The 23,843-nt window shown below is 49.3% G+C and overlaps 11 protein-coding genes across 11 annotated transcripts; 6 read left to right on the top strand and 5 right to left on the bottom strand.

Annotated features, from left to right (window-relative positions):
* Positions 1 to 102: 102 nt before the first annotated feature.
* On the top strand, positions 103 to 2,367 carry B0J16DRAFT_337164 (uncharacterized protein). The gene is made up of 4 exons (XM_046127323.1): positions 103 to 722; positions 772 to 1,199; positions 1,253 to 1,470; positions 1,527 to 2,367. Exons 1-4 carry the CDS (start codon positions 447 to 449, stop codon positions 2,231 to 2,233), a joined length of 1,629 nt encoding a protein of 542 aa, XP_045984350.1. The 5' UTR covers positions 103 to 446; the 3' UTR covers positions 2,234 to 2,367.
* Positions 2,368 to 2,516: 149 nt separating this feature from the next.
* On the top strand, positions 2,517 to 3,477 carry B0J16DRAFT_337162 (uncharacterized protein). The gene has a single exon (XM_046127322.1). The coding sequence runs from the start codon at positions 2,575 to 2,577 to the stop codon at positions 3,421 to 3,423; it is 849 nt and encodes a 282-aa protein (XP_045984349.1). The 5' UTR covers positions 2,517 to 2,574; the 3' UTR covers positions 3,424 to 3,477.
* On the bottom strand, positions 3,474 to 4,927 carry B0J16DRAFT_93981 (uncharacterized protein). Its single transcript, XM_046134714.1, has one exon. It carries the CDS (start codon positions 4,658 to 4,660, stop codon positions 3,524 to 3,526), a length of 1,137 nt encoding a protein of 378 aa, XP_045984348.1. The 5' UTR covers positions 4,661 to 4,927; the 3' UTR covers positions 3,474 to 3,523.
* Positions 4,928 to 6,432, top strand: B0J16DRAFT_93977 (uncharacterized protein). Its single transcript, XM_046134713.1, has 4 exons — positions 4,928 to 5,239; positions 5,299 to 5,901; positions 5,948 to 6,174; positions 6,221 to 6,432. Exons 1-4 carry the CDS (start codon positions 5,195 to 5,197, stop codon positions 6,351 to 6,353), a joined length of 1,008 nt encoding a protein of 335 aa, XP_045984347.1. The 5' UTR covers positions 4,928 to 5,194; the 3' UTR covers positions 6,354 to 6,432.
* Positions 6,433 to 6,910: 478 nt separating this feature from the next.
* Positions 6,911 to 7,695, top strand: B0J16DRAFT_382314 (tyrosine phosphatase-like protein; the record flags this gene model as incomplete). The annotated part of the gene is made up of 3 exons (XM_046131228.1): positions 6,911 to 7,145; positions 7,211 to 7,561; positions 7,610 to 7,695. 3 exons carry the CDS (start codon positions 6,911 to 6,913, stop codon positions 7,693 to 7,695), a joined length of 672 nt encoding a protein of 223 aa, XP_045984346.1.
* Positions 7,606 to 9,375, bottom strand: B0J16DRAFT_93965 (uncharacterized protein). Its single transcript, XM_046134712.1, has 4 exons — positions 9,246 to 9,375; positions 9,014 to 9,171; positions 8,117 to 8,955; positions 7,606 to 8,064 (listed from the first exon to the last, which is right to left on the bottom strand). The coding sequence occupies exons 1-4, from the start codon at positions 9,285 to 9,287 to the stop codon at positions 7,859 to 7,861; spliced, it is 1,245 nt and encodes a 414-aa protein (XP_045984345.1). The 5' UTR covers positions 9,288 to 9,375; the 3' UTR covers positions 7,606 to 7,858.
* A 518-nt stretch (positions 9,376 to 9,893) lies between these two features.
* B0J16DRAFT_93956 (SNF2 family N-terminal domain-containing protein) lies at positions 9,894 to 14,444 on the bottom strand. Its single transcript, XM_046134711.1, has 3 exons — positions 14,203 to 14,444; positions 10,166 to 14,131; positions 9,894 to 10,112 (listed from the first exon to the last, which is right to left on the bottom strand). The coding sequence occupies exons 1-3, from the start codon at positions 14,293 to 14,295 to the stop codon at positions 9,909 to 9,911; spliced, it is 4,263 nt and encodes a 1,420-aa protein (XP_045984344.1). The 5' UTR covers positions 14,296 to 14,444; the 3' UTR covers positions 9,894 to 9,908.
* A 462-nt stretch (positions 14,445 to 14,906) lies between these two features.
* B0J16DRAFT_337156 (WD40-repeat-containing domain protein) lies at positions 14,907 to 17,229 on the bottom strand. Its single transcript, XM_046127321.1, has one exon. The coding sequence runs from the start codon at positions 17,075 to 17,077 to the stop codon at positions 15,341 to 15,343; it is 1,737 nt and encodes a 578-aa protein (XP_045984343.1). The 5' UTR covers positions 17,078 to 17,229; the 3' UTR covers positions 14,907 to 15,340.
* A 1,012-nt stretch (positions 17,230 to 18,241) lies between these two features.
* Positions 18,242 to 19,484, top strand: B0J16DRAFT_337154 (SWR1-complex protein 5). The gene is made up of 2 exons (XM_046127320.1): positions 18,242 to 18,601; positions 18,655 to 19,484. The coding sequence occupies exons 1-2, from the start codon at positions 18,276 to 18,278 to the stop codon at positions 19,310 to 19,312; spliced, it is 984 nt and encodes a 327-aa protein (XP_045984342.1). The 5' UTR covers positions 18,242 to 18,275; the 3' UTR covers positions 19,313 to 19,484.
* Positions 19,485 to 19,599: 115 nt separating this feature from the next.
* B0J16DRAFT_337152 (uncharacterized protein) lies at positions 19,600 to 20,768 on the top strand. The gene is made up of 2 exons (XM_046127319.1): positions 19,600 to 20,033; positions 20,089 to 20,768. The coding sequence occupies exons 1-2, from the start codon at positions 19,662 to 19,664 to the stop codon at positions 20,629 to 20,631; spliced, it is 915 nt and encodes a 304-aa protein (XP_045984341.1). The 5' UTR covers positions 19,600 to 19,661; the 3' UTR covers positions 20,632 to 20,768.
* A 97-nt stretch (positions 20,769 to 20,865) lies between these two features.
* Positions 20,866 to 23,479, bottom strand: B0J16DRAFT_93906 (STE like transcription factor-domain-containing protein). Its single transcript, XM_046134710.1, has 3 exons — positions 21,568 to 23,479; positions 21,433 to 21,516; positions 20,866 to 21,382 (listed from the first exon to the last, which is right to left on the bottom strand). The coding sequence occupies exons 1-3, from the start codon at positions 23,289 to 23,291 to the stop codon at positions 21,100 to 21,102; spliced, it is 2,091 nt and encodes a 696-aa protein (XP_045984340.1). The 5' UTR covers positions 23,292 to 23,479; the 3' UTR covers positions 20,866 to 21,099.
* Positions 23,480 to 23,843: the final 364 nt, after the last annotated feature.

The raw sequence follows: 23,843 nt of genomic DNA, 5'->3' as shown, positions 1-23,843 counted from the left end.
AAGTCGCTGTGTTCTCCCCTATGCGGGCTGTCAGCAATAAGCAGTGGAGGGAGGCTGTAAGCCCCCAACTATACGATAATCCTCCAACACGAGGGCCAAGATCAACAACTTCATTCGCGGATTAAAAGGCAAATTTATTGACCAGACTTGAGTTGACCCAATTGAATGTCAAGAATACGAACTGTAGCTTATTATTTAGCCTTGGATCGTCACTCAGAAAAGTGTCTAATTTCGCAAACTCCCCGTCAGCCCTGTAATGCTACAACGAAGAACAGGGGGACAAAGTCTTGGCCTGTCGCTTAATTTATCTTTTGGATGGCAAACTCTCTTAAGCTGACATTTGACGCCTCTGTATTGCATCTCTGAGTAAATATCATTTAAATCATTCTTTCATCTTGGACTTTTCGAAGAACTATACCCTTTTCACCGTATCTTCGATCCCCATTATGACTATAGAACCCACACCGAAAACAATCAAGCGATTGATTGCTTGCTGCGATGGAACGTGGATGGACAGTGACAAAGGCTACCAAGAGCCTGGATTGTTCGAGAAAGAGGGCTCTCTTCAGATTCCGTCCAACGTCACACGTATCTCGCGTTGCTTCGAGAAGAGATGTAGTGATGGAAAGCTCCAGGTAGTCAACTACGAGTCAGGAGTTGGCACAGGGAGTAATATGCTGGATAGCATCACTGGAGGTGCTTTTGGTCAGGGTCTTGCAGAGGTATGTTAAGCTTAGAGAAGGATAGGACATTGGCTAATCTTTACTGCAGCGTATGAGAGAAACATATTCTTTTATATGTTCCAACTATATGGATGGTGATGAAATCATCCTCGTGGGCTTCTCAAGAGGAGCATTCACAGTGCGTTCCGTGGCCGGCATGATAGGCAATCTAGGTCTTCTCACTCGTGAAGGCGTAGAGTTCTTCTATCCTATCTTCAAAGATATGCAACACTGGATGGACGATGATTACGAAGATCCATTCCCCAACATTCCCTTTCCTGACAAACCCAAAGGAAAAGACGCCGCAGACAAGTACAGAGCTCGCTTGGAGCAACTCGGCTATACTCGCGTGAGACGCGAACAAGGAGACGAGATCATCACAATCAAGGCGGTGTGTGTTTGGGACACTGTTGGTAGTCTCGGAATCCCCAAGATTGCCTGGTTTGACAAGCTCGGTATCCGCATCGATAATGACGAATAAGTCTCCCTTTCCTATACTCAAGAAACTGAATTGCTGACCAGCTTAGCACGTTTAAGTGGCATGATACAAATCTCTCAGATAGAATAGAGCATGCTTTCCAGGCTCTCGCTCTGGACGAGACTCGTTCGCCTTTCCAACCAGCAGTATGGGAGAGACTCCCTGAGAATAGATATACCACGGATCTGAGGCAGGTCTGGTTTCCCGGTAATCATGCTAACATTGGTGGTGGATGGGAGGACCAGGGTATCGCGAATTGCACACTCGCATGTAAGTTGACCATGTCCATTTTGTTCGCAAACAAGGTAATACTAACTGACTATTAGGGATGATGGATCAATTGGCCTCTATCGGTGTCGAATTTGACCTGCCCTCTCTAGAGCGGTGCTTCTTCCTGAACCTCAAATTCTACCACAAAACACCCTCAAAGCTAAGCATCAAGTCAAGAAAGAAGAAAGAGAAGCAAAAACTTCGCCAATGGGCGGTAAACCCCATATACGAGAACAACCGTCCAATCAGACCCTGGGGATTGGGAGCAATCAACAAGTCACCAGGCTTCTTCTACAAACTCTCCGGCCAAACGATTCGAACACCAGGTCTGTATAGACCGACCGACCGCAGAGCAAAGTGCGACAAGTCAAGATTCCTTCTGGATACAAATGAACGGATACACAGCTCAGTGAGGATCCGACTTGCGTGTAAAGGACTCGCTTTAGATGACGAATATGTCTGGGACTGTCCAGCGTTATTGGATAACTGGAAACTCAAGCGCACAAGGGAGAAATATAACGATCCGGTACCACAGTGTCCAGGATGGTGCCCAGATGCTGCAAAAGATAACATGGGCCATCCTAATGAGTGGTCCAAGGGGAGATGGGTATGGGAGTATGTCGGTAAGGACAAGAATGGCCCTACTGACAAGAGGCAAAGGGTGATGGTTGAAGAACCGCTGGGACCTTATGAGCGATATTTGCTCAGCTTGTCAGCCGGAACTCCGAATGTCTATCACTTTGCAGATACGGTTGACTTTTAGAGCTTTCATCATGGGGGACGATATACAGCATCTGATGATGGTAGCTAGTAGGCAGGTTTATGAGGAAGAGACGAACAAAGTCACACTTTTCGACTCATGACAAATACATATTTTAATGCCAAAATTTGTTAAAGACAACGTATTTCTTCAATTTGTTTAACTTTTAGGAACTCTAGTGTTGAGAAGCTGCTGGAAGTATACAGTTCAAAGTCACGTGCTTTCGTGATGCGACAAGAAGTTCAAGCTTGTGCCAGCCAGAAATCTAGAATCTTTAACTTCTCTTCTCGACTCGCATTCTCTGGCCAAAATACACAGGCCACTCATCACATCCGCGATCCAACATGTCAGACTCAAAAGCAGCCGACCTGCTGCAATATGCGCAGGAATATGCCTCCAAAGATGAAGACCTTTACGAACTTCTCGGTGTCGATGCCCTCACCCCCAAAGAAGAGATTCACCGCGCATGGCGAAAGCGCTCTCTAAAGTACCATCCCGATAAAGCAGGCGACAATTTCGATGCAGCAGTATGGGAAAAGTTCGAACGCGCCCGCGATATTCTCTCCGACCCTGGGGCGCGAGGCGCCTACGATAGCGCCATCAAGGCTGCACTCCTACGAAAACAAGAGCGCGAGGCTATGGACAAGAAGCGCAAGGCGCTAGTCGACGATCTTGAGGCTCGAGAGAACGCTTGGAAGGTTCAGCGCGAGGAGAAAGAGCAACGGGAGAAGGACGAGATTGAGAAGGAAAGAGCACGACTGGTTGAACAGAGGCGTTTGCGCGAGGAGGAGGAACAGCGTCAAGCCGCCGCTGCACAAGAAGTCGAGGATTTGGCCGAAGCAAGACGGCGTCTGAAGGAAAAGAAGGAGAAAAAGAAGCAGGATGAGGCGAGGGAGAAGTTTCTGCGCAAGTCGCGAATGGCTGCAGAGACTACTGATGGCAAGCCAGCGCCTGGCCCAGTCAACGGTGCCATGAACGTACCAGGAGATTACTCGGTCGATTTCGGCACAGAACAAAAGCTTTACTGGGAGTTGGTTTGTGACAAGCTACGTGCTGTCCAAGCAGTCAAAAATCTACAACAGAACCAGGCAACACCAGAAGAATATCAACAAGCGGAGCAGGGCCTACTCGAAGCAAAGACGAGGATTCACCAGGCTGAAGTCCGCTTCGCCGAGCAGGCATCTGTTTCATGAAATGGAGTGTTTTATGGAAAAGGAATTGGAGTTAGGTCGGTAGCATTGTCTGTACGCCTGGATGGCGTTTCTATCTTATGCTAATACCATGCATTTAGAATCATGATTCACTGTCAAGTCGCAATATCTTGACGGCATTCATTCCCATGACGTTCTCGCAGTCCCCTGTGCCTTGTCCAACTGCACGAGCAACAGCCTCTGCGTTGAGACTCACACTCTCCCATTCACCCTGCTCGTCACTTGTAAGAGGTGGAAAGAAGGGGTGATCGGTGCCAAACATGAGTCTGTCCGCACCGCTGGCCTGGATGGCCGCTTTGAGGCCAACTTCAGAATAAATGACGGCATCGAGATATATCTGCTCTTTCAGCACGTCCCACACTGTTCGACGGTCTTTTCCAAGCTTTCCTTCTCGGAGAAGGTGCCCATCATGCATGATGCAGCTTTCAATTCTGCCAGCAAGGAAAGGAAGCGTTCCGCCACTGTGTGCCAGAATCATGCGCAGCTTCGGTATTTTGTCAAACACACCTGCCAAGTACATCCTGGTAACAGCAATTGTCGTCTCCATAGGAAAACCCAGAGCTAAGGGGAGGACGTGGCCATATTCGGCGCTTGCTCGAGGGCCCCAGACATCATTTGGCAGGCCGTAGTGAGGATGCAGGAACACTGTCAGTTGTGTTTGTGCGAGGGCCTCGAAAATGGGTAGGAGATCTGGATCATCTAAGCCTTTTCCAAGCCCTGAAGTGCCCAAGATGACACCTCTGCAATATTTGAGTGTCCGGAGGTACTCTATGCATCCTAAGACGGTTTCCAGGCTCGCTGTCAAGGGCAGTGTGCCGAAGAAGAAGAGCCTTCCTGGATGCTTACCGCACATGCGCGAGAACTCTTGATTGACAGACTCTGCTATCGGACCAGACTCGGACGAGGTTAGAAAGTCTAGCCATGGATTCGCTAGAGATATGACAGAGATGTCAATCTTATGCGTATCCATGAAGTGTATCTTTTGGGCGAGCGATGCATAGTGAGATGTCAGAGGTCGACCAGGTGGTTTGGCTTCAGGATCCTTTGTTGCTTCTTCCAAAGCCTTGACTTCTGCCTCTAGAAGGATGAGCCTAGGATCGGATGCTTGAGAAAACTTGCGAACGAGGGGGATCTTTGAACGGGATTCCAGAATTTGTATGTAAGAGGGAGGGTACATGTGCGTGTGGATGTCGACCACGCGTGCTGAGGAGGACGACATGCCGCTTAGATGGTAAAAAGGCTGACTGTATTGGATATGAGAGTTTGAGACTGGATGGGAGTCTCGTGAGAAGATGCAAAGCGCAAGGTAAACAACAGCTTAGACCTTCCCAGCCCCTCCACGACTACCTGGCGGGACAAGCCGTGGCACAGCTTCAGTACACCCTCATTATCTCGCGGGACAAGCCGCAACGTTGCAGATCAACAGGTTGCGTTGCCCAACTTGAGAGACGCGCATGAATTACCCCGCATTCATGATCGTTATCACACTTCACAGCCTGATTATGTATGTCCTATCGTCTAGATACAGCTTATCAGCGACTGTTGGGAGTGGTACATTGGCGGCGCCACGCTTATCAGCTTGTGTTAGAAGCTTTCTGTAACGGTTGTATATAACCGGATGATGCCGCAGTATAGCGGCGAAACTATAGCTTCTCGTAACATGACTTTGTCTTGATGCTGCAATCCTTAAGCATATTTCAATTCGTCTCTTTTAGCCAGATATCGAAACCTAGAGACTGCATCAACTCGTATCATGGCTTCAGATCTTGCTGTGAGCAAGGAGGGTCTGTCAATCCCTGTAGGTCGGCCCAGTTGATGACAATAGTTCCTACCCAATTGACATTGCTTTATCTAAAGCTTATTGATTTCTCCCGCTTCCTTGCCGGATCTCCTTCAGAACGTAACGACACTGCAAATGCTATTCTTCACGGCTTCAAAACCGCTGGCTTCATCTACCTCAAGAACCATCCCATATCCCCCGAAGATCTAAAACATGCATTCGATCTGTCTGCCCGTTGGTTCGACCAACCTGATGAGACTAAGATGAAAGTCGTCTGGACAACACCGGAAGCCAACAGAGGCTACTCAGCTCCCGGCCGGGAGAAAGTTACTCAACTCATGGACACAGCCGAAGTTGAGAAAGTGCGCGCTGCTCTGCCGGATATAAAAGAGAGTCTTGAGATAGGTCGTGAAAACGAAGCTGGACATCCGAATCAGTGGCTTGAAGAGAGTGGCAATATGGTAGGCTTTCGAAAGGATATGCTTGGGTTCTTTGAGCAGTGTCGTCAGTTGCATGTGGAGGTTATGAAAGCTATCGCCGTGGGTATGGGCCTTGATGATAGTTTCTTTGATGGGTTTGTTGATGTTGGGGATAATACGCTGAGGCTGTTGCATTATCCTGCTGTTCAGTCTAATGTTTTCAAGATGAATCCAGGTACTGTCAGAGCTGGGGAGCATAGTGTAAGTGACTCTTGCTACTTCTAGCATCACATAACTAACAAGCCAGGACTATGGTTCTATCACTCTGCTATTTCAAGACGCTCGAGGTGGACTACAAGTCAAGAGCCCAACGGGTCACTTTGTTGATGCAACACCGATCGAAGGAACAGTTGTTGTTAATGCTGGTGATCTGCTCGCTAGATGGAGCAATGATATGATCAAGAGTACTATTCACAGAGTCGTCGAGCCTCCTCAGAAAGAGGCTGAGTCTTATCCACCTCGCTACAGTATTGCGTGAGTATATGAATCACTATGAAGACATAGACTAATTTGTTGGCAGATACTTTTGCAATCCCAACTTCAAGAGCTTTATCGAGGCTATTCCGGGGACTTTTGGAACGGAGAAGGATAAGAAGTATGAGGGTATCAACAGTGGTGATTATCTTGTTCAAAGATTGACTGCTACGTACTGATTGAGCCGATCCGAGCTTTTTCTTCAATTTCTATGGTAATAAAATGATTTATTTGTCTGCTCACTTACATGATATGATGCCTTGTGATTACTATAGAGATACCTCGATTTGTTGGGATATGCATGGTCAGCATCTCTGGCTCTTGTATCAGCGGCAATTATAGTAAAGTCTCACTATAATTGGAATAGTTAAAGCCTTCAATTAAATCGTTAGAATTACATATAAAAAGCGGCGTGTCTTTACCCTGAATCCATGCTATATCTTTACAAGGTAGAATACGGATAGAAAGAACAGCATTGGCTGTACCTGAATTACAGCAAGAAACTCCCCTATCCCGTCCCCTGGTCCCCACCAAAACCACTGACAGCATGACGTTAAGCCAAATCGGGAAGCTAGCTACCTCGAAAGTAAAATGGTCTCCTCAACATCTATTTTCCATCTTGAATATCTTTACATATACAAAACTCCAACCTTTCGCCCAATTGATATCCTTCCGATCAACTCTGACTCTTACCGCCTTTGTACATCCGCTCCATACTTCTCAAAACTCGACAACAATGGCTGCCGACGCTGCTGCCGCGACCAAGCGGCCCCTGAAGCCAGCCTCATCCGCTAACAAGGCCTATCTGATCTTCTATAACTCCGTCTCGGCTCTGCTATGGTCTGTCGTGCTCGGTCGCACTGTCATGCTGCTTGGTCTTCATGGACCTGAGTATGTTTACCCCAATGTTGGCGAGTTCACAAAGTGGACGCAGACTTTGGCTGGTTTGGAGGTGATGCACTCGCTGCTCGGTATGATCTACTTCTATTGTCCCTCTAAAGTTGGAATATTATACTGATATATACTTCTTACGCAGGCGTCGTTCGCGCTCCTCTGTTCACTACGCTTATGCAAGTCTCCTCGCGCTTCCTCCTCGTCTGGGCCGTCGTCGACATGTTCCCCTTCCTCGCTCTCTCGCCTTTCTACTCGTCCATGCTCATCGCCTGGTCCGTTACCGAGATCATCCGCTACTCCTTCTTCGCTCTCTCGCTATCCGGTCTTCAGCCCAAGTTTCTTACTTGGTTGCGCTACAACACCTTTTTTGTGCTCTACCCTGTTGGTATCTTCAGCGAATGCTGGCTCATCTGGTTGGCTACCGCACCTGCTGGCCACCTCAATGAGCTGTACAAGTATGCTCTGCAGGCTATCTTGGCCATCTACGTTCCTGGTAAGTTTGGAGATTCTAGATCTTGAGACTTAAACTGACTGTATATAGGATCTTATGTCTTGTACTCGCACATGATGGCCCAGAGACGCAAGGTTATGCGCAACTTGAAGGCACAGGGCCAAAAGGCTCAATAATTGGATTTCATGAACGATACATAAAAGGGAGGTTGAAAAAGATGGTCAGGTCAGTTGACTGACCATTGGGATGATGATGTAGGCCATCTACCCCGTCCCGTGAAATACTACCTTGGTGTAATACATAGTCTAGGGGAACCATCTAATTAAAAAGAAAAACATGTTAAATAGCCTCCTCCATGTCCGCATCTTTAGTCGCAGGCTTATCCTCAGCTGGAGGCTTGTCCTCAGGTGGTGATGCCTCCTTTAACAAAAGCGGTTCTTCGGCACTTGTCTCATACCAGTCGTTCTGCAGCCAGCTGTGAATCACTCCGGTAGCATCCTGAGTCAACTTATTGTATCCTGGGTTCTCTCTTGGAGTAAACATGTCTGCGTTTTCGTTAGTATATCAATCGACTCTTCACATCGTGTCTGAACTCACTCATGTGTGCTCCAGCCTCGTCTGTCGCCTTGTCGTTGATAGCTTCCCTCCACACTCCTCCGGGCTGCTTCTTAGGTAGGTTGCAGAATGTCCTGTCTTGACCCAGAACTGTCCCGACGACGTTGACCTGCTTCGCTGATGCCGCCTTGCCAAGACGAGTGTACAAATTCGCAAACCCAACGTCAAGCTCCTGGCGGAGTTGGAGAAGACAGGCAACCCGTTTGCGGAGCTCTTCTCCTCGAGCGAGACACCCCACGAACTCAAGGTGTGAAGACGCCCAGGACCAGCCCTCGCCCAGTTGGTCACGCTTCATCCATGCAGCTGCCCCTCCTGCAGCCACAGCCCCAGCAGCGCCGGCGTACATGGCCATCTTACCCCATCTCTGCCACTGACTACCACCAGATCCTGAAGGGGCGGGCAAAGCGCCAGCTGTCTTAGGAAGAGCGGGAGTTGTAGAAGGCGAAGCAGCTTGTTTGGCGCCCCAGAGCGATGCCCCGAGTCCGCTGAGCTGTGAGATGGCACCCATAGCTTGTGAAGCAGTTTGATACTGATCCTCTGCGCCATGTGCTACTACACCAGGAGAAATGCCTAAATAGGGAGTATCAAAGGCGAGGACACCCTGGATATAGGGAAACATTAGAGAATTGAAGCTAGGTGTCTCAGACTTTTGAATGCCGTCTTCTGTGTAGATGGGCTTCTCAGAGGCCAAGCCGATAAGCATCTCAGCCGCCACGATGCCACCCATGGAGTGGCCGATGAGAATGGTGCGTACTGAAGGCTCTATTGTGGGCGATGGAGTACCGGCTGCCACTTCCATGTCGATGACTTTATTCTGTAGCCTAGGAGCAATGATATTAATGGATATTGTTGAGATACGAGCATCGGATGGATACATACCAGTCACGAAAGCGACTCACACAGCTGCCCAGATCTCCACGAGTCTCATACTTGGGATAAACAATCGCCTCAACATTGATCTTTGGCAGAGCCTCTCTCACCAAGTCGCGCAAATCCTTGGTGAACTGATAGTCGACGCCAAAAGTGTCCTCGCCGCCCTTGATCAACGTCAGTTATGGCTGATTAAGACAATCGCTATGACCATGACAAGGCGGGGGAGGGGCAAACGTACCTTGAAGCCATGAATAAAACAAAGAAGTAAAGTCTTCTTCATCGTGAAGTCTTTTCCATCTAACCGGATATAGCAAAAAAAAACGAAATGTCACTCGAGGTTTATGCTTGTTTGTGGTGTTGAACGTGTGGCGAATAAGGACAGTTCTAAGTTTAACAGTAGGAACTGAGATGAGTAGAGCAAAGACCAACCTCAGACACCTGACTTGCTTGATGTGACTTGAACTGTCTGTCAAACAGGCATCTACAAGAACTCACACAACATCACTTCAGAACTGTTTCTAATTATGCTGATAGAAATAAAATGAAAGTGACAAAATGTCAAGCTTCTATTAAAATACATCCTACTAATTTATCTAAACATTGAATGCAGTTGCGCCGTCCCTTTGCAGGCTCGACGTACTCCAAAGCCATTATCTGGCAAACCCATCAAAGAGCTCCGGATCATGCTTCTTTATGGTATTGGTTTCCACTATTTCCTTCCTTCCTTCTTTCTTCGCTTCTTCTGCTCTCGACCGCATATTTCTTTAGTGACACCTGTCCTGCCCAACGCCATTGCATATATCATCAAACAATCGCCTCCACGGCGATGCAAATTCAGAGGTCCTTTTGCGACCCTTCCGGATTAAGGTAAGGGTCTGGTGCTTTCTCAATAACACGTCCTTCATTCCTCGTCGCTTTGTGCGGCAGTACTGCCGCCGTTTGCTTCTTTTGCGCTACTTGAAATCAACTTGATGCGAGTGCCGCCAGGTTGAGGTGTGCCGCCGCTGCCAGAGGGCGCCACTGAACCGTCCTTGGCCCCTTCTTCAAGTTCCTGAAGTTCAGGATGAGCTGCCAGTTCTTCTTGGTACTTAGAGTTGAAGAATTCCTATTTGAAATTAGTCACTGTCGATAAACATGATTGAAACAAGGAAAACTTACGTTCATGATCTTAGCATCCTGATACAGAATGCTTCCGTCCTCATTGTACGTTTGGCAGTTACGGATCATCAGCTCGATGTCTTTTCGCATTCCGCTCAATGAAGTGTACTCCTCCTTTTTAATCCGTGTCTGAATCTGGTTCATGCAGATGGGATTCTGGATAATGAGGTAGTAGTCGGCATAATCGCGCTTGGGTGGCAACTTGATGAAGGGTCCAATAATAAGACGCTTGCCGGGGTCCGAGTCATCATCCTCAGGAGGTTCGATATCGTCCACCTCCAAGTCCATGAGACCATCGTAAAGATTACGAAGACTCTTCTGTAGCACTTCTCGCTGATGGGGCGGTAGTCGTGACTCAAGACTAACCTTGCTAGGTCGTCCTTGAGGTCCACGTCGCTTCTTGGGAGGCGGCTCATCATTGCCCTCTTCAGCCTTGCGTTTCTCGTTCTTACTGCCTGGTTTGCGTCCTCGCTTCTTGGGAGTCTCGATTTCCTCGGTGCTTGCTCTACTGCCTGAAGGTGATTCATCCATCGAGTTCAAGATCGCAGATTTCTTCAATCTGTTATTATCTCGTCTGTCCCTACGAGCTTGTTTACGAGCAGCAGCCGCTTCAGGAGAATCGTCGTCGTCATCCACTGCCATGAGCCATTGCTCTTCAGTGAGACCATCGTCGTACTTGACCTTGGTACGCTCACGAGCACCACGGCCCAGTACCACATCCTCGGTCTCATCTGAGATAGGGTTGCCCTCGTTCAAATAAATGTCAGGCAATTCATCCTCACCCATGAGTCGAGGCTTGGTGCCCACTCCGGTGCCGTAGGGAGAGGTCTTCATCCTCTCTTCGTCCAGCTTTTGGAAGACAGTTATCTCTTCGTCGCTACGTGCGAGCAGCATGTTGAGCTCCTCGTCCTCCATCTCATCCTGTTCACCAGATTCGGCCATGTCGGCAGTCTCCAGCAGGGTTCGAAGCATGGCATCACGATCGGTTTCTGATGACTTGTTATCGAAACGACCGGCCTGAATGACCTTTCCATCCATGTCCAACTTGAATCGTGCTCGCTCGAGAATCTTTTCTTCAACCGAGTTGGAGCTGATGAGTCGCAGGATTCGGACTTCATTCTTCTGACCAATACGATGAGCACGATCCTGAGCCTGCAAATCTTGATGGGGATTCCAGTCAGAGTCGTAGATGATGACCGTATCGGCGGTTTGCAAGTTGAGACCTAATCCACCAGCACGGGTCGAAAGCAAGAACATGAAGTACTTGGAGTCTGGGGCATTGAATTCCCTAAGCAAGTCGGAACGCTCGTCGGATTTGGTCGTACCATCCAATCGAAGATATTCCACTCGCCTATAACGAAGGTAGTCTTCCATGATATCCATGATAGCTGTCATCTGGAAGAACATGAGAACTCGATGACCAGTTGCTTGGTACTTGGGCAGGATTCTGTCGAGCAACTCAAACTTGCCGGCTGTTCGCCACAAAAGATCATTACTGATATTAAGAGGATTCATGACATTTTCCACAACGTCGAACACGAATGGATGGTTGCAAAGCTTTCGCAGCTGCATAATCATGTTGCTGAGTCCACGAGCACCTGTCTTGCCACCCTTGCCGTCACTAACGACAAGCTTGTTGTGGGTAACCATCTGTTTGTAAAGTTTGGATTGGAGCGCAGAGAACTTGCACTTGATGACCTTCTCTGTCTTGTCGGGAAGATCCTTCTCGACATCCTTCTTCAGACGACGCAGAAGGAATGGTCTCAGAACCTTGTGGAGACGCCTAATAACAAGGATCTGTTCTTCTTCTGTGAGCTCCATCTTGTCCTGTCCACCTGTGTTGGCAAAAGGAGTGTTGAACCATTCATCGAAAGTCGTTGCAGATTTGAAGATGTTCGGCAAAACAAAGTTAAGCATGGCCCAAAGCTCAGACAGATTGTTTTGCAGCGGTGTACCAGTGAGAATAAGCCTGAAACGAGTATGGTAGTACTGCTGAATGGTGTAGCTTAGCTTAGAGTTGGAGTTCTTCATTCGGTGACCCTCGTCGATAATCATGTGGAACCACTTGATCTTGCTGAGAATAGGACGGTCTTTGATGATGTATTCGTAGGTTGTGAGCAAGACCTGGAACCCGCCTTGTCGGATCCTATCCTGATGCACCTTACGGGCATTGGGAGGTCCCTTGTAAACGATACGGCTTACAGAAGGTGCCCATCGCTCAAATTCCAGGTTCCAGTTAGTCAATGTACTGAGAGGCACAATGACAAGATAGGGTCCGGGCTGCTGTTTTCGTTCGATCAGGTAGGTGATCAAACTAATGGTTTGAATGGTTTTTCCAAGACCCATTTCATCTGCCAAAATACCGTTAAGGTTGTTGTTGTACAGCGAAATCATCCATTGCAGACCCTTGACCTGATACTCCTTGAGCTTGCCGCCCACAAGGATATCGGCTTGTCCAGTAACCTCTTCGCGAATGCGATGGGCCACAGCATAGTAGTCGATTTTCTTGTTGCTCTCATCGTCCTCGTCATAATCGCTGTTGTCTTCCATAGGAAGCTCATCTCCGTCGCCATATCGTTCAGCAGCCTGGCGCTGCTGTGCCTTGACGGATGAGGCGAGCTGATGCAAGAAGCCATCGGTCTGCTTGAGCAAGTGTGTGATACGAGTATCTTTGGCCTGGTCAAGAAGCTTGAGGTATGCCTCTTCATCGTTAGCCTTAAGAGCTTGCAGACGTTGTTTGGCTGTTCGCTCAATGCGCTTCTGCTCCTCCTTCTCAATGTTGAAGTGTTGTTGGTACATGAGACGAGAGAGCTTGTGCGACTTGGTACGTTGAGAGGAAGCCGACTCCTGGATCTCTTGACGGTGGTTGTAGATCGCACGAAGGAAATCTGTGTGCTTCTTCTTCTCGCGGTTCTCACGAGCATCACGTTGCTGCTTCTCAAGCTTCTCCGTGATGCGAGCTTCACGGACATTCTGCTTCTTCATGCGGCGATAGCTGGATCGGTTGGTTGTCATTGCGAGATTATCGTAATGCATCATTTGCCTTCCGATCTTATCACGAAGCGCTCGCTGCTTGGCATACAAAGCAATACTCTTCATCTCGATGATTGCTTTGCGCTTGAGAGAGTCGTCGGCCTCTTGACCGTCCTTCGAAGAATCCCAGTGGGCCAAATCACCGGGAAGGTTCTTCAACTCAGCATAGCGCTGCCTCATTCGGTTCGAAACAACGACTTCTCGCTCATATCGCAAGTGGTCGAAGTCAATGCCTGTGGGGAACACACCAGGAATGAACCAACGGTTCTTTCTCTGCGAGTGGTCAAAATACTTGATTTCAGGCCGGATCATACTTGTGCCGTATGGGGACTTGACCGTCTTGAACGTATGCGCCTTGGGGATTTCTGAGCTCTCATCTTCTGTTGCGGCCTCGGGCCCATTTTGGTGGTCCTTATTAGTTTCGGAATCGGCCTGGCTATGTTTTGAAGTTGGTGCTGCTTGTGCAGATTCAGCGATGGCTGCTTGCCTACGCTGGCGCTGGTTGAAGATCGCCTGTTGCAACTGTAATGACACGCCAGCATTCTTTCCAAGCAGCTTAAAGGCATGGATCTGCTGCCGCAAGAGCCCCAGTTGTTGTTGGGTGAAATGGTTCGAAGACGAGCCGGTCGATGGGGACGTGCCAGCCGAAGCAGGAGTGGAGCTTTGGTTTGGCATTGCGGATGCGTTAAGCGTGTTCGGTGCAGGTTGACTTGTCTGTGGTGAGCCTTGCGGAAGAGGTCGACCAGCCATCATCCCATTGGTGGACGCGCCATTTGTCGCATTTTGCATCTGCTGTTTTTGTTGCTGCTGCATAAACTGCTGCTGAGTACGTCGCATATTATGCTGTTGTTGGAAGTTCATCAAAAACTGAGAGGCCTTGATGTATTCGGGGTCGGTCGGGGACATTCCTTGCTCCTTCATAGCCTTCAATTTCTACATCATAGATCAGCACTGGGAACCACAACATGTAAGAAACCCGGGCAGGGTGATTAAGAAGGCCGTACCCTGAAAACTTCTTCCGCCTGCTGCTTAGTCGCGCCAGCAGGCATTGGCGCGCCAGGATGCTGAACAGCGGGGGATGCATGCACCGATGCCATGGTGAATGAGATCTGTGCCGCGAGGCCCTGTGACGGTTGAGTCGAATGATTAGATTGTGCAATTACAGCTACCTATATCGCATATCGTAGAGATGTAAACGATAGTGTCGCGCGTAGTATAGCGAGCTTGGATGTCGCGAAAGCGAAGATAGGATGTAATAATAGAACAGGGGCGTGAATGAACGCGTCGAAGGCGAAGTTAAAAAATCAATGGATTGAAAAAGTTATAGGAAGCGTCGTCGAAAAGTAGGCGACACGTCGTGGATAGCGCGTGGGACAGGTTTGGTGGACCGCAACCTTTAAATTGGAAACGCGGCTAGATGGGTTGCTGGAGGCACGAGATGGACACTCCAAGTTGCAAAGAAAGGTTGAGTAGAATGAAAAGTATGCGATGTGGCAACACGGCGCGTTGGGAAACCGGTACCGAAGACCGGAGTTGTGTGCAAATCGCGTGCAACACGGATTTGGTGGTTTTTCGAGATGAGAGCCGATGGTTTGAAGGGGCCCTGGCGAATTTTTGGATGCGCGCGCTCGCCAGTTGATGATGGGGAGTGGTGAAGGCACAGCTGGACAAGATGCGGCGTGACGGTTGGTGCAGTTCTGAGTCGCTTGGTCACAGTATTTTTCAGCACGACCCCCCTGCAAGAGGCGACCGCGACCCAGTAGGCTACTAGTGCGCCTGAGGCAGCCATGAATTTTATATTAAGTAATCATTATCCGCGCTTTGGATTGGTCAACTAAAACTACATGCACGTGATACCCTTGGGACGCCCCATGGCAGCTATCAGAATAGGCGTTTTTGGAGTAGGACAATGCGAGGCCGAAATGGCAAGGAAATACCTGCCCTTGAACGGTGTTACTCGCTTCGGTCTAGAGGATCCGCAACTAGGCGTTGACAACGCCTCTGCGACCGGATACTGTGATGGAATGACAGAGACATAGCAGTGTTACACGAGTTAGGCATCATGCTCTTATGGGCTTATAGTCTGCCCGCGTCCAAGAAAACGTGTTGAATCCCATAGCTTTCCACTGACCGTTAGTGCTCTCACCTCTTGAGCCTCTTCTTGTCAGGGCCATCTTCCTCATCGCTGAGGTCTGCGTATTGGGTTTCAGGCTGATTTTGGGCCCAGGCTTTGGTAAACATCGGGTTACTCTGCGCTTTGTCTGCATACTTCAGCAAAGCTTCTCGAGGGTCCTCGTGCAGCATGCGCGCAAGAGGGATGTTCTCTGCGATAGCCTTCTCGTCGGGTGCGTTCTTTTCCATCGGGGTCTGCTGAGGGATATGCGGGCGTCGAGGATCCTTGGACCGACCAGATACAGTAACGCCAGATTTTCTCGAACCTGCTGTGGCGCCTGGTACCATAATAGCATCTCCAGATACACCGACCGACTGATCCATCGTGAACTCAGGGTTATCATCGATGTGGCGTTTCTTTGGTGCTCGCGACATGACATCTACAGCTCCTTTGCTCGACATCTGTGGGTTGTACAAAACGTGAGTTTCGGCGTTAGCTGAACCTGTGATAATCTGATTAATCTTCGGGTGCCAATCAACTGTGATAAGCGGCGATCCAGGCGTTATTGGAGTAACATGTTCCGCGCGCAAATTGCCGGGATTCAGGATGTGAAGGTGACCTGTAGCGGAGCCTGTGATGATGCTTGTCGAGTTTGGCGCATATTTAATATTGCTTGTTGAGTAGTGGTCCGAAGTTGATGTATGGGATACGGTGACGAGAGGCTTGGTGAACTTGCGGGTGTCCCATAATTTGATCAAATCGTCGCCTCCCCTGGTGACCACCATACGACCGTCGGATGATATATCGATACCGCTGGTCCAAGTCTGAGGCTTATGAGCATCGCGAATCTCTCCTGCAGGGCGTGAGAAAGGACTGTTGCCGCTATACATAACCAGCGAGCCATCAAGAGCTGAAGCGACAAGCACGTTGCTACCTCCCTGGGCTGAAGATCCCCATGCGACTGCGGTCATCTTGGTACGACCTGCGGACCCAGCAGCCTTGGATTTGAAAACAACAACATCCTTCTGCGATCGCTTGTTGTTGATGTCCCAGATCCTCAACGTACTATCGGTACCGGCGGTAACGCATAGATTCTTGTCAGTTGGATGCCATGTTCCAGTTGTGATCTCGGAAATGTGGCCCTTGGTATTGTTCATGTCACGAAGATACATATCTCCCTTGACGAATTCCGTAACAATATCGCCATCCCGAGACAAGATCTTTGCTTGAGGGTGCGCTGAGACGCAGAGGAAAACTCCTCCAGCGTGTGGATTGAATTCGATACGATGCACAGGGTGTGATTCGGAGTTTGCAGAGGCCGCTTTTTGTTCGTATGGGTCGACTGAGCGGAAGGCTCTCAAAGTAGTAGGAGTCATGGAGGCAAAGTCGTGGAGTTTAACTGTGCAATCCGTGGAAGCAGTTGCTAAGCGCCCTCCTGCAGGGTCGAGCGAAACCGCAGTCACAGCGCGGTCGTGGGTTTTGAGAACAAGTTCGTGTGATACAGGAAATTCATCTTCGTCGTCGGAATCGTCGCTGTCGTCGCTGTCGGAATCGTCGCTCGAATCATTCTTCCTCTTGGGTTCCTGGGATTGTCCGCCACTGGCTTCCGGGGCTTTGCTAGTCACTGTCCTGCGACTTCTGTCGATTTGGGCGGCGATATCGGCTTCTTTCGACTTCTTCCCAAAAGACGTAGGTAGGAATGCCCTCATGGGATCATCCGCCGCCAAGTCGGGCACCTCAATCTCGAAATCGTCGTCGGAACTCATGGCGAATTGCTCGGTTGCTGGCCGTCGAAGTGCGCAGAAGAAAGGAAGAGGTTAGGTGGGGAGAAGAAGGGTGGGAAAGGTTTATCAATGAATGTGGCAGCAGACAGGCAGGAAGGGCAGGCATGCGGGCGGTCTGGTCTGGTTTGTTTGAGCAGCAGCTTGGCTTTGGGCGGCGCTGGTTGGGTTTGTCCACCGCCCCGGTTCTTTTATTATTAGCTCACGAAGCAGTCGGCATCCGATTGAAACCTTTTTACATATTGTATGTATTCAGCCAATGTCAATTATACAAGATGGCAGAGTTCCCTGTCTATCTACAGATTGAGCTTCGATGCAGTGTAGGAAACACATAACATTGAGTAATTTGTCTACCCAGCTGAAGTTCTTAATGTCTCAAGTGCTATGGATCGTGAAATGTCATCGTGAGCTTGAACATCCTTTACACCGCCAGGTGGAGTTCGAAACAGAGGTCAGACACAGTTTTCAGTGCAGCAAACCGTCTTTTGTTGATTACCTCTGGTCAGATCACACCCAGTATCATACCTCCTCGTCTTTCGTTCACTCCATGAGCAGTTGTAAGTAGACCACTTACACGATACGAATCATGACCAGTAACTCCGTTGCACGCTACCAATACATTGACAACCAAGCCTCTGCAAATCATGAATAAATTGGAACATGATTTTATCAAAGTGTGGCGAATTGAGTAGTACACATTCACCAAGTCAAGGGTCTTTTGACAAGAACATATTGCTGCCAGGTGGGTAACAGAAGAATTGTCCTCTAAGGCAGGTTGCCAAAATAAATAACCTAAGAGCAGGTCTAAGCTGGCATAAACTGACTAAACTATTGCGTCTCTTATGCTTTTAGCGATCATTTCCTCTGACACCCTGAGCTGCCTACTATATGTAGTGATTATCCTACTTGTCAAGTCATAAGTCGCAAATATATTTCAGAGATCCCGCGATTTCACCTTGAAGATCATTTCTGCTATCTAGAATCAATCATTTGCCTTTCATCACGTATTTATTTGTATCCAGTCGTGCGTACTTTGTTGTCTTACAGCTGAGTGCAAGAAGGTGATTGGTCACACACCTTGGCCCGCTTTCTCATCAGCGACAGATACCGAGACCGGATCGTTAAGTTTGTAGTTACGCGACTGGTTTTCCAGGCGCGAACTACCAACATTCACAACGCAAAAATGCCACCAGATCCGCTATTAGACGAAGATGAACAATATGCGTCCTCGGAAGACTCTGACTTTGCTCCAGATGATGCGCCCAACCAGGCTTCCGATCAATCTGATGTAGAGGATGAAAAGGGTGGAGGCGACAGAGCTACCAAGAAAAGGACCCTTGCTGCAGCTGATGAGGATGCTGCTGATGCAGGCTACGATAATTCGGGTGATGAGGCAATCATAAGAAGAGGTGAAAAGCGTCGTAAAAAGACGGAAGCAAGAGGGGTGCAAGAAGACGATGAAGGTGGTGAGGGTGGTTTGATCAAGACTCGGAGACAGCGCGCCGCAGAGTAAGTTATACTTGTACAAGATACTCAATGCATTTTTCTGACCTAAATTGCAGGAAAGAGGAACGCAAATATGCCACCAACAACGAGCCGGTCACTATCGACGTTGATGCGCTGTGGGCACAGATGATAGCCAAGCCCACTCTGGGGAGCAAAGTCGACGAACCCAATGATGCCGAAACGAATGCCACTTCCGTAGAGAAGAAGGGAGATACAGTTGCACAAGAAACAGGTGCAGCCGACCCAGAAGATCCTTCAGCGATGATACGCATCAAGCGAACATATAACTTCGCTGGTCGGGTCCACACAGAGGAAAAGCTTGTCGCGCGCGACTCAGCCGAGGCAAAGCTTTACCTTGCTTCACAAAGTCAGGAAATTCCAACCGATAGTCCCGAAAAGCGTGCTACAAGAAAAGCTTTCCGATCGGCTTTTGAGCCTCAGATGGATCTCGTGCCCCAGCGGTCCGACCTGAACCTCGGAATGGCGGCGCGAATCAAGGCTGGCAAGGAAGCGCAGGCCAAAAAGCTCAACGTCGTCGAGAAGAGTCGCATGGACTGGGCTGGCTATGTGGACAAAGAGGGTATCAAGGACGAGCTGGCGCTGGCTGGCAAATCAAAGGATTCTTACATGGCCAGGGAAGACTTTTTAGCGAAGAGCGAGGCATTAAGAGAGGAAGATTCGAGGCGGGCGAGACTGGCTGGGAAAGTTTTATAGTCTTTTTATACCGGCGCAAGAGGCATGATACCATGGGCTAAACATTTGATTTGACAGACTTGAGACTTCCATAAAAAGAATATACACTTGGAACCTCCATACACCCTCACTCAGACATTTCAAGCACCTTCGATTGTTATTTTCAATCACTTTAGGACTATCGTCGAATATCTTATGCAGAAGACCGACATCCCTATCTATCTATGAAGCCAATGCCATGTAAGTCGCATAGTGGGGCAGCCTTGTAGGAAAATGCGAGGCTGAAAACTATAGCCAGAAAATTTCCATTCAACATAACCATCCAACTCTTCGTCTCAACAACGCACTCTAAACATACAAGTCGCTCGCTATGGCTGTTCTAGGCAAGCGAAAGGCAGACCCTGAGCCTGAAATCTCGCAAGAAGATGCGGCTGCCATTTTCCGCCGACATTTCGAGGCGCAATTCGCACCACTGCCCGATGCGAAAGAGCCCAAGCCCAGTTCAAAAAAGACAAAACGTGACGAAGAAAGCGACGACGATGACGATAGCGAAGGAAGCGACGACAACAACGATGGAGAGGAAGATATCGAGAACGAAGATGAATGGGGTGGTCTATCGGGCGACGATTCAGAAGAAGAGGAAGAGGAAGAGCAACCTCCAGCAATAGAAGTGGTGGACCATTCTGGAAAGCAACCAGCAATGACTGCCACAATGTCCAAACGAGAATTAAAGGCTTTTATGGTAAAATCGCGCCCTTCAAGGAGGTACGAGCTATTGAACTAACATACACAACCAGTCTTCACGCCCTCCAGACCAAACATTCACCAAATCCGAACCGACACCTGCAGCTACTTCATCCTCCTCAAACGAACTTCCAGAAGACGCGCCCTCTCTTTTAGCCCAAGATCTTGAACTCCGTCGACTTATCGCAGAATCGCACCTCCTCGCCCCTAGTATGTCATCCTCTGGTGCAGCCATTGAGCCAAAAGCCTTCGCTGCTGGCCGCACTCGTCAAAAGGCCACAGACATGCGCATTCAAGCCCTGGGATCCAAAGTTTCCCTTCACAAACAGGAGAAGATGCCAATGAACATGCGCAAGGGCATTGTAGCTGCGGCAGAAGCACGCGAGACGAAACGTCGAAGAGAGGCTAAGGAGAACGGTATTATCCTGGAGCGAGAAACTGGGAAAAAGAAGGGAGGCAAAGGCCGGAACCGAGATCTGCCAGTCGATCGGCCCGGAGTTGGCAAGCTCAGAGGAGCTGAATTACGTTTGAGCGATAGGGATATCAAGAGCATAGAGGGAGGAAGAGATGCGTTTGGCAGGAAAGGAAGGCGATAGGACCACTGATGTGTATAAAGTTCATCAACACAAGATACCAGGTCGCAGGAGCAGTTGATTCAAATGTAAACATTTCTATTTCACCAAGCAGTAGATCATTTTTGATCGCTAGCGTTGGCCTCCACACAGGATATCTAAATACTCTAACAATCATCAAAGAAGCAACTATGATATATATAGATGCGGACTTTGACACCCCTCGACGCATGGGTGTCTTCATGATGCTCACAGCTTTTCATCAGGAGCTTCTCCTACACCATCACAGCGTAGGTCTATCAAAGCCATATTTTGGACCACCAATGAGCGCTTCCAACCAAAAGAAAAATGTAATAAAAATATGAACAAAGGAAAAAGTCAAGCAGAGAGCACGCAAATACCGTTGCAGATTGCCACCAAAATTCAAGCCATAAATCCCTTGTAGTCATGATCTGTGCAAATAAAATGACAAAGTCGTACATAATTGGGCCGTTACATCATGCCGCTAGCGTTGATAGCAGCCGGTTGGCTCATTGTCATGGGCATGCTGAGGGTTTCGAGACTGTTGAACGTTTGTGTGGGTGCGTTGCTTGAGGGAGGAGTCGAGCCATGAGCGGCAGCGTTCAGGGAGCCGGTCACATATGCATTTTCAGAGTGAGGGGAGGCCTCTTCGAGTGAGCCAAGATGGTCATCACCGGAGAAGTCCTCCTCCTCATCACCAGACAGGTGCAGTGAGCCATCTCCGCCGTCTTCACGACCGTGTGTGCGCTTGTGTCTAGGTGTATGGTTAGCAAGGGCCATTGGGATATGTAGGACGAAACGTACTGTGCCAAATTGTCAGATCTGGAGAAGGCCTTGCTGCAGTGGGGGCAGACATAAGGTCTCTCTTGTGTGTGCGTTCGAACGTGTCTAAATATCATATTAGCAACCAGCTGCCACCCGCGAAGGGAATATGCTTACCGCTTGAGGTGCTCCAAACGCTTGAAGAGACGGCCACATGTGGGAATGGGGCATGAGTGAGACTTCTGAGGGTAAGGACCAACTTCCATAACAGTGGCTGAACGAGCACGTCGGACAGCACCGTTGGGAGCTGGCACTGATCGTCGCTGATCGTTCATGGAGCCCTCGCCAGTGTATTCCTCACTAGCGAGGTGAGGAAAGTCTTGGTGGATACCCATGGAATGGGTGGCGGGGCTTCCTTCAACAGCGGACAAGGGAGTTCCATGTCTAGACATGTTCTGGTGGTGCTGGCTGTTCACAGACATAGCAGAAGTGCTGTAAGACAAACCAGGAGGGGAGTTGTCCGCGGACTCATCACCCTCGGCAACAGGACCAACAGAAGCAGAGACAGATCGTCGCAAGTCAGAAGGCCGACGGACGTGTGAGTGTGCTGGGTGTGAGGGAGCAGCAGGAGGCGCGATCGCCGACATAGATGGGGGGATGGATGAACGCCGTCTTCTCTGCTTATATGTCGGCGAACCTTCGATCACAGAGTAGACGTTGTTTGTACCATAGGGACGAGAGAACTGAGGACCAGCCAAGTTAGATGGGGGGAGCTGGACCATGCCATTGAGGCCATTCATGCTAGCCATATGATCGGGGATGGCGGAGTACAAGCCAGTCTCCTCATTGGCGATATACGCGGGCTCAGCAGAGATACCCAAGGCCTGCTGGGGAGGTGTGATGGGTTCGAATGAGATTCCTCTGTTGCTGTAGTCCTCGTACTGAGAGGAGACGAATGAAGGAGCCGGCGAGTACTCGAGAGCATATGCGGGCATAGAAGCATGGCGCTGGTGGCCGGTCGTGATAGGAACACCGTTCTGGTTGTACTGAACACGGGTGAAATCAGGCTCCCTCTTCACTGGCACGGCTTGGTGCATGTGGTGAGGCACCGCCATCGTTCCATAAGGTACCATTGCGTCCATCCCCTCCGCCAAAGGGGGCATGGACTGAGGCATCATTGTCGGGGGAGGAGGCATCGAGTCCATAGCTCGCATGACTGGAGATGTGGACTGGCTCTGGGAGAAGGCAGATTGCTGGGCGCTGAAAGACGAAGAGTTGGCTTGTTGAGCCTTTGTCAGTTGCTCGTAGAGCGACTGAGATGAGTCGTACTGGAAAGACAGCGCGGGTTCGCTGACAGCAACGGTGGTAGCTTCCTGGCCCATCTTCTCCCTCTTGAGATCGCGTTCCAGCGCGTCAAGGAACAGACGGTCATGGGGGACACTGTACCAGTAAAAGACCTTTTGCTTCTTCTGAGTTCGAATGCAGTTGTTCTTGTAGAGGAAGTCAAGGAAGGCACTCTTGGGCTCCTCCAGAGAAGCATCAGTTCCAGACTTGAGGTTTCGCAAGTCAGAAAAGATACCTTCCTCGAACTTCTTCGAGTTCTTGACAGGTCGGCCAAAGGCCTGGAAACGGAAGGACAGGCATCTCACAATGTCTGTGCCAGAAATGTGGAAAAGGTTGTTCCAGAGAATGCATGAGACGTATTCACCTGTTGGTAGCAGAAATCGGCGAATGTACTGATCAGGTTGCCAGTCGACAGGGGCGGAGATGAGGAAGTACTTCAAGTTGTCGACTTGCTGGAGAGCGACTTGAGCATCGTGAGGCAGAGCTTGCTGGGCCTCAGTGCTCAACATGAAAGTTTCGGGCTTCTGAGGCGCCATTGTGGAGTGTTGCGAGTACATCTTGGCGTGTTGTGAAATCCGTGACGTGACCGCGTTTGGTCAGTCGAAATGATGGCGCTCGACGGCCGTGGGTAGTTGTTGGGGCGAACCGAAGAGTCGATTGACTCAGTTGAAGTAACTGATGTTGATTGATTGAATGAAATGGTCGAGGCGCAGCCCAGATCCGAACGGAATAAAGATGATTGGAATGATGCTTATTGACCAAAATTCGAGACCAGCCCGAAATAATGGAATCGCTGTGCAATGCGATTCGAAACTCAGCAACCGCGTCAAGCGAATGTAGCTGAGGCGTCCAGAGTAGCAACCGTCAAGGCGTTGGCGATGGTGGGGGATCGAAGGCGAGTTTTCGCGAAACAGCAATCGAGCCAGATTAAAGCTATAAGCAAAGTGCAGAAAGCAAGAAATAAAAATAGATCAACAGAGCCGAGAAGCAATGTTCATCAAGAGCGGGCAGCGGCTTCGTGAGTGGAAACGAAGGAAGGAAGCAGCGCGCGTTGAAGATGAACGTGAGACGTCGGGGGGTGCAGACGACTTCTATTGAAATGGGAAGAG

The sequence above is a fragment of the Fusarium flagelliforme genome, assembly GCF_020744385.1.
Source record: "Fusarium flagelliforme strain FIESC 12 MPI-CAGE-AA-0113 chromosome Unknown B0J16scaffold_3, whole genome shotgun sequence".
Lineage (NCBI taxonomy): Eukaryota > Fungi > Ascomycota > Sordariomycetes > Hypocreales > Nectriaceae > Fusarium > Fusarium flagelliforme.
The sequence above is the reverse complement of the archived record's forward strand: the minus strand, read 5'-3'. Positions and strand labels throughout refer to the sequence as shown.

Bases quoted from the DNA above. Each gene is read 5' to 3' on its own strand.
- B0J16DRAFT_337164 (XM_046127323.1), top strand. From the start codon at position 447: ATGACTATAGAACCCACACCGAAAACAATCAAGCGATTGATTGCTTGC. The intron at 723-771 runs GTATGTTAAGCT...TCTTTACTGCAG, and splicing joins TTGGTCAGGGTCTTGCAGAG to CGTATGAGAGAAACATATTC. The intron at 1,471-1,526 runs GTAAGTTGACCA...ACTGACTATTAG, and splicing joins CGCGAATTGCACACTCGCAT to GGATGATGGATCAATTGGCC.
- B0J16DRAFT_337162 (XM_046127322.1), top strand. From the start codon at position 2,575: ATGTCAGACTCAAAAGCAGCCGACCTGCTGCAATATGCGCAGGAATAT.
- B0J16DRAFT_93981 (XM_046134714.1), bottom strand. From the start codon at position 4,660: ATGTCGTCCTCCTCAGCACGCGTGGTCGACATCCACACGCACATGTAC.
- B0J16DRAFT_93977 (XM_046134713.1), top strand. From the start codon at position 5,195: ATGGCTTCAGATCTTGCTGTGAGCAAGGAGGGTCTGTCAATCCCT. The intron at 5,902-5,947 runs GTAAGTGACTCT...CTAACAAGCCAG, and splicing joins TCAGAGCTGGGGAGCATAGT to GACTATGGTTCTATCACTCT. The intron at 6,175-6,220 runs GTGAGTATATGA...ATTTGTTGGCAG, and splicing joins CCACCTCGCTACAGTATTGC to ATACTTTTGCAATCCCAACT.
- B0J16DRAFT_93965 (XM_046134712.1), bottom strand. From the start codon at position 9,287: ATGAAGAAGACTTTACTTCTTTGTTTTATTCATGGCTTCAAG. The intron at 8,956-9,013 runs GTATGTATCCAT...CATTGCTCCTAG, and splicing joins GTGAGTCGCTTTCGTGACTG to GCTACAGAATAAAGTCATCG. The intron at 8,065-8,116 runs GTGAGTTCAGAC...ACGAAAACGCAG, and splicing joins CGAGGCTGGAGCACACATGA to ACATGTTTACTCCAAGAGAG.
- B0J16DRAFT_93956 (XM_046134711.1), bottom strand. From the start codon at position 14,295: ATGGCATCGGTGCATGCATCCCCCGCTGTTCAGCATCCTGGCGCGCCA. The intron at 14,132-14,202 runs GTACGGCCTTCT...TCTATGATGTAG, and splicing joins AGGCGGAAGAAGTTTTCAGG to AAATTGAAGGCTATGAAGGA. The intron at 10,113-10,165 runs GTAAGTTTTCCT...AATTTCAAATAG, and splicing joins AGGATGCTAAGATCATGAAC to GAATTCTTCAACTCTAAGTA.
- B0J16DRAFT_337156 (XM_046127321.1), bottom strand. From the start codon at position 17,077: ATGAGTTCCGACGACGATTTCGAGATTGAGGTGCCCGACTTGGCGGCG.
- B0J16DRAFT_337154 (XM_046127320.1), top strand. From the start codon at position 18,276: ATGCCACCAGATCCGCTATTAGACGAAGATGAACAATATGCGTCCTCG. The intron at 18,602-18,654 runs GTAAGTTATACT...CCTAAATTGCAG, and splicing joins CGGAGACAGCGCGCCGCAGA to GAAAGAGGAACGCAAATATG.
- B0J16DRAFT_337152 (XM_046127319.1), top strand. From the start codon at position 19,662: ATGGCTGTTCTAGGCAAGCGAAAGGCAGACCCTGAGCCTGAAATCTCG. The intron at 20,034-20,088 runs GTAAAATCGCGC...ATACACAACCAG, and splicing joins GAGAATTAAAGGCTTTTATG to TCTTCACGCCCTCCAGACCA.
- B0J16DRAFT_93906 (XM_046134710.1), bottom strand. From the start codon at position 23,291: ATGTACTCGCAACACTCCACAATGGCGCCTCAGAAGCCCGAAACTTTC. The intron at 21,517-21,567 runs GTAAGCATATTC...TATGATATTTAG, and splicing joins CGTTTGGAGCACCTCAAGCG to ACACGTTCGAACGCACACAC. The intron at 21,383-21,432 runs GTACGTTTCGTC...CCATACACCTAG, and splicing joins AGATCTGACAATTTGGCACA to ACACAAGCGCACACACGGTC.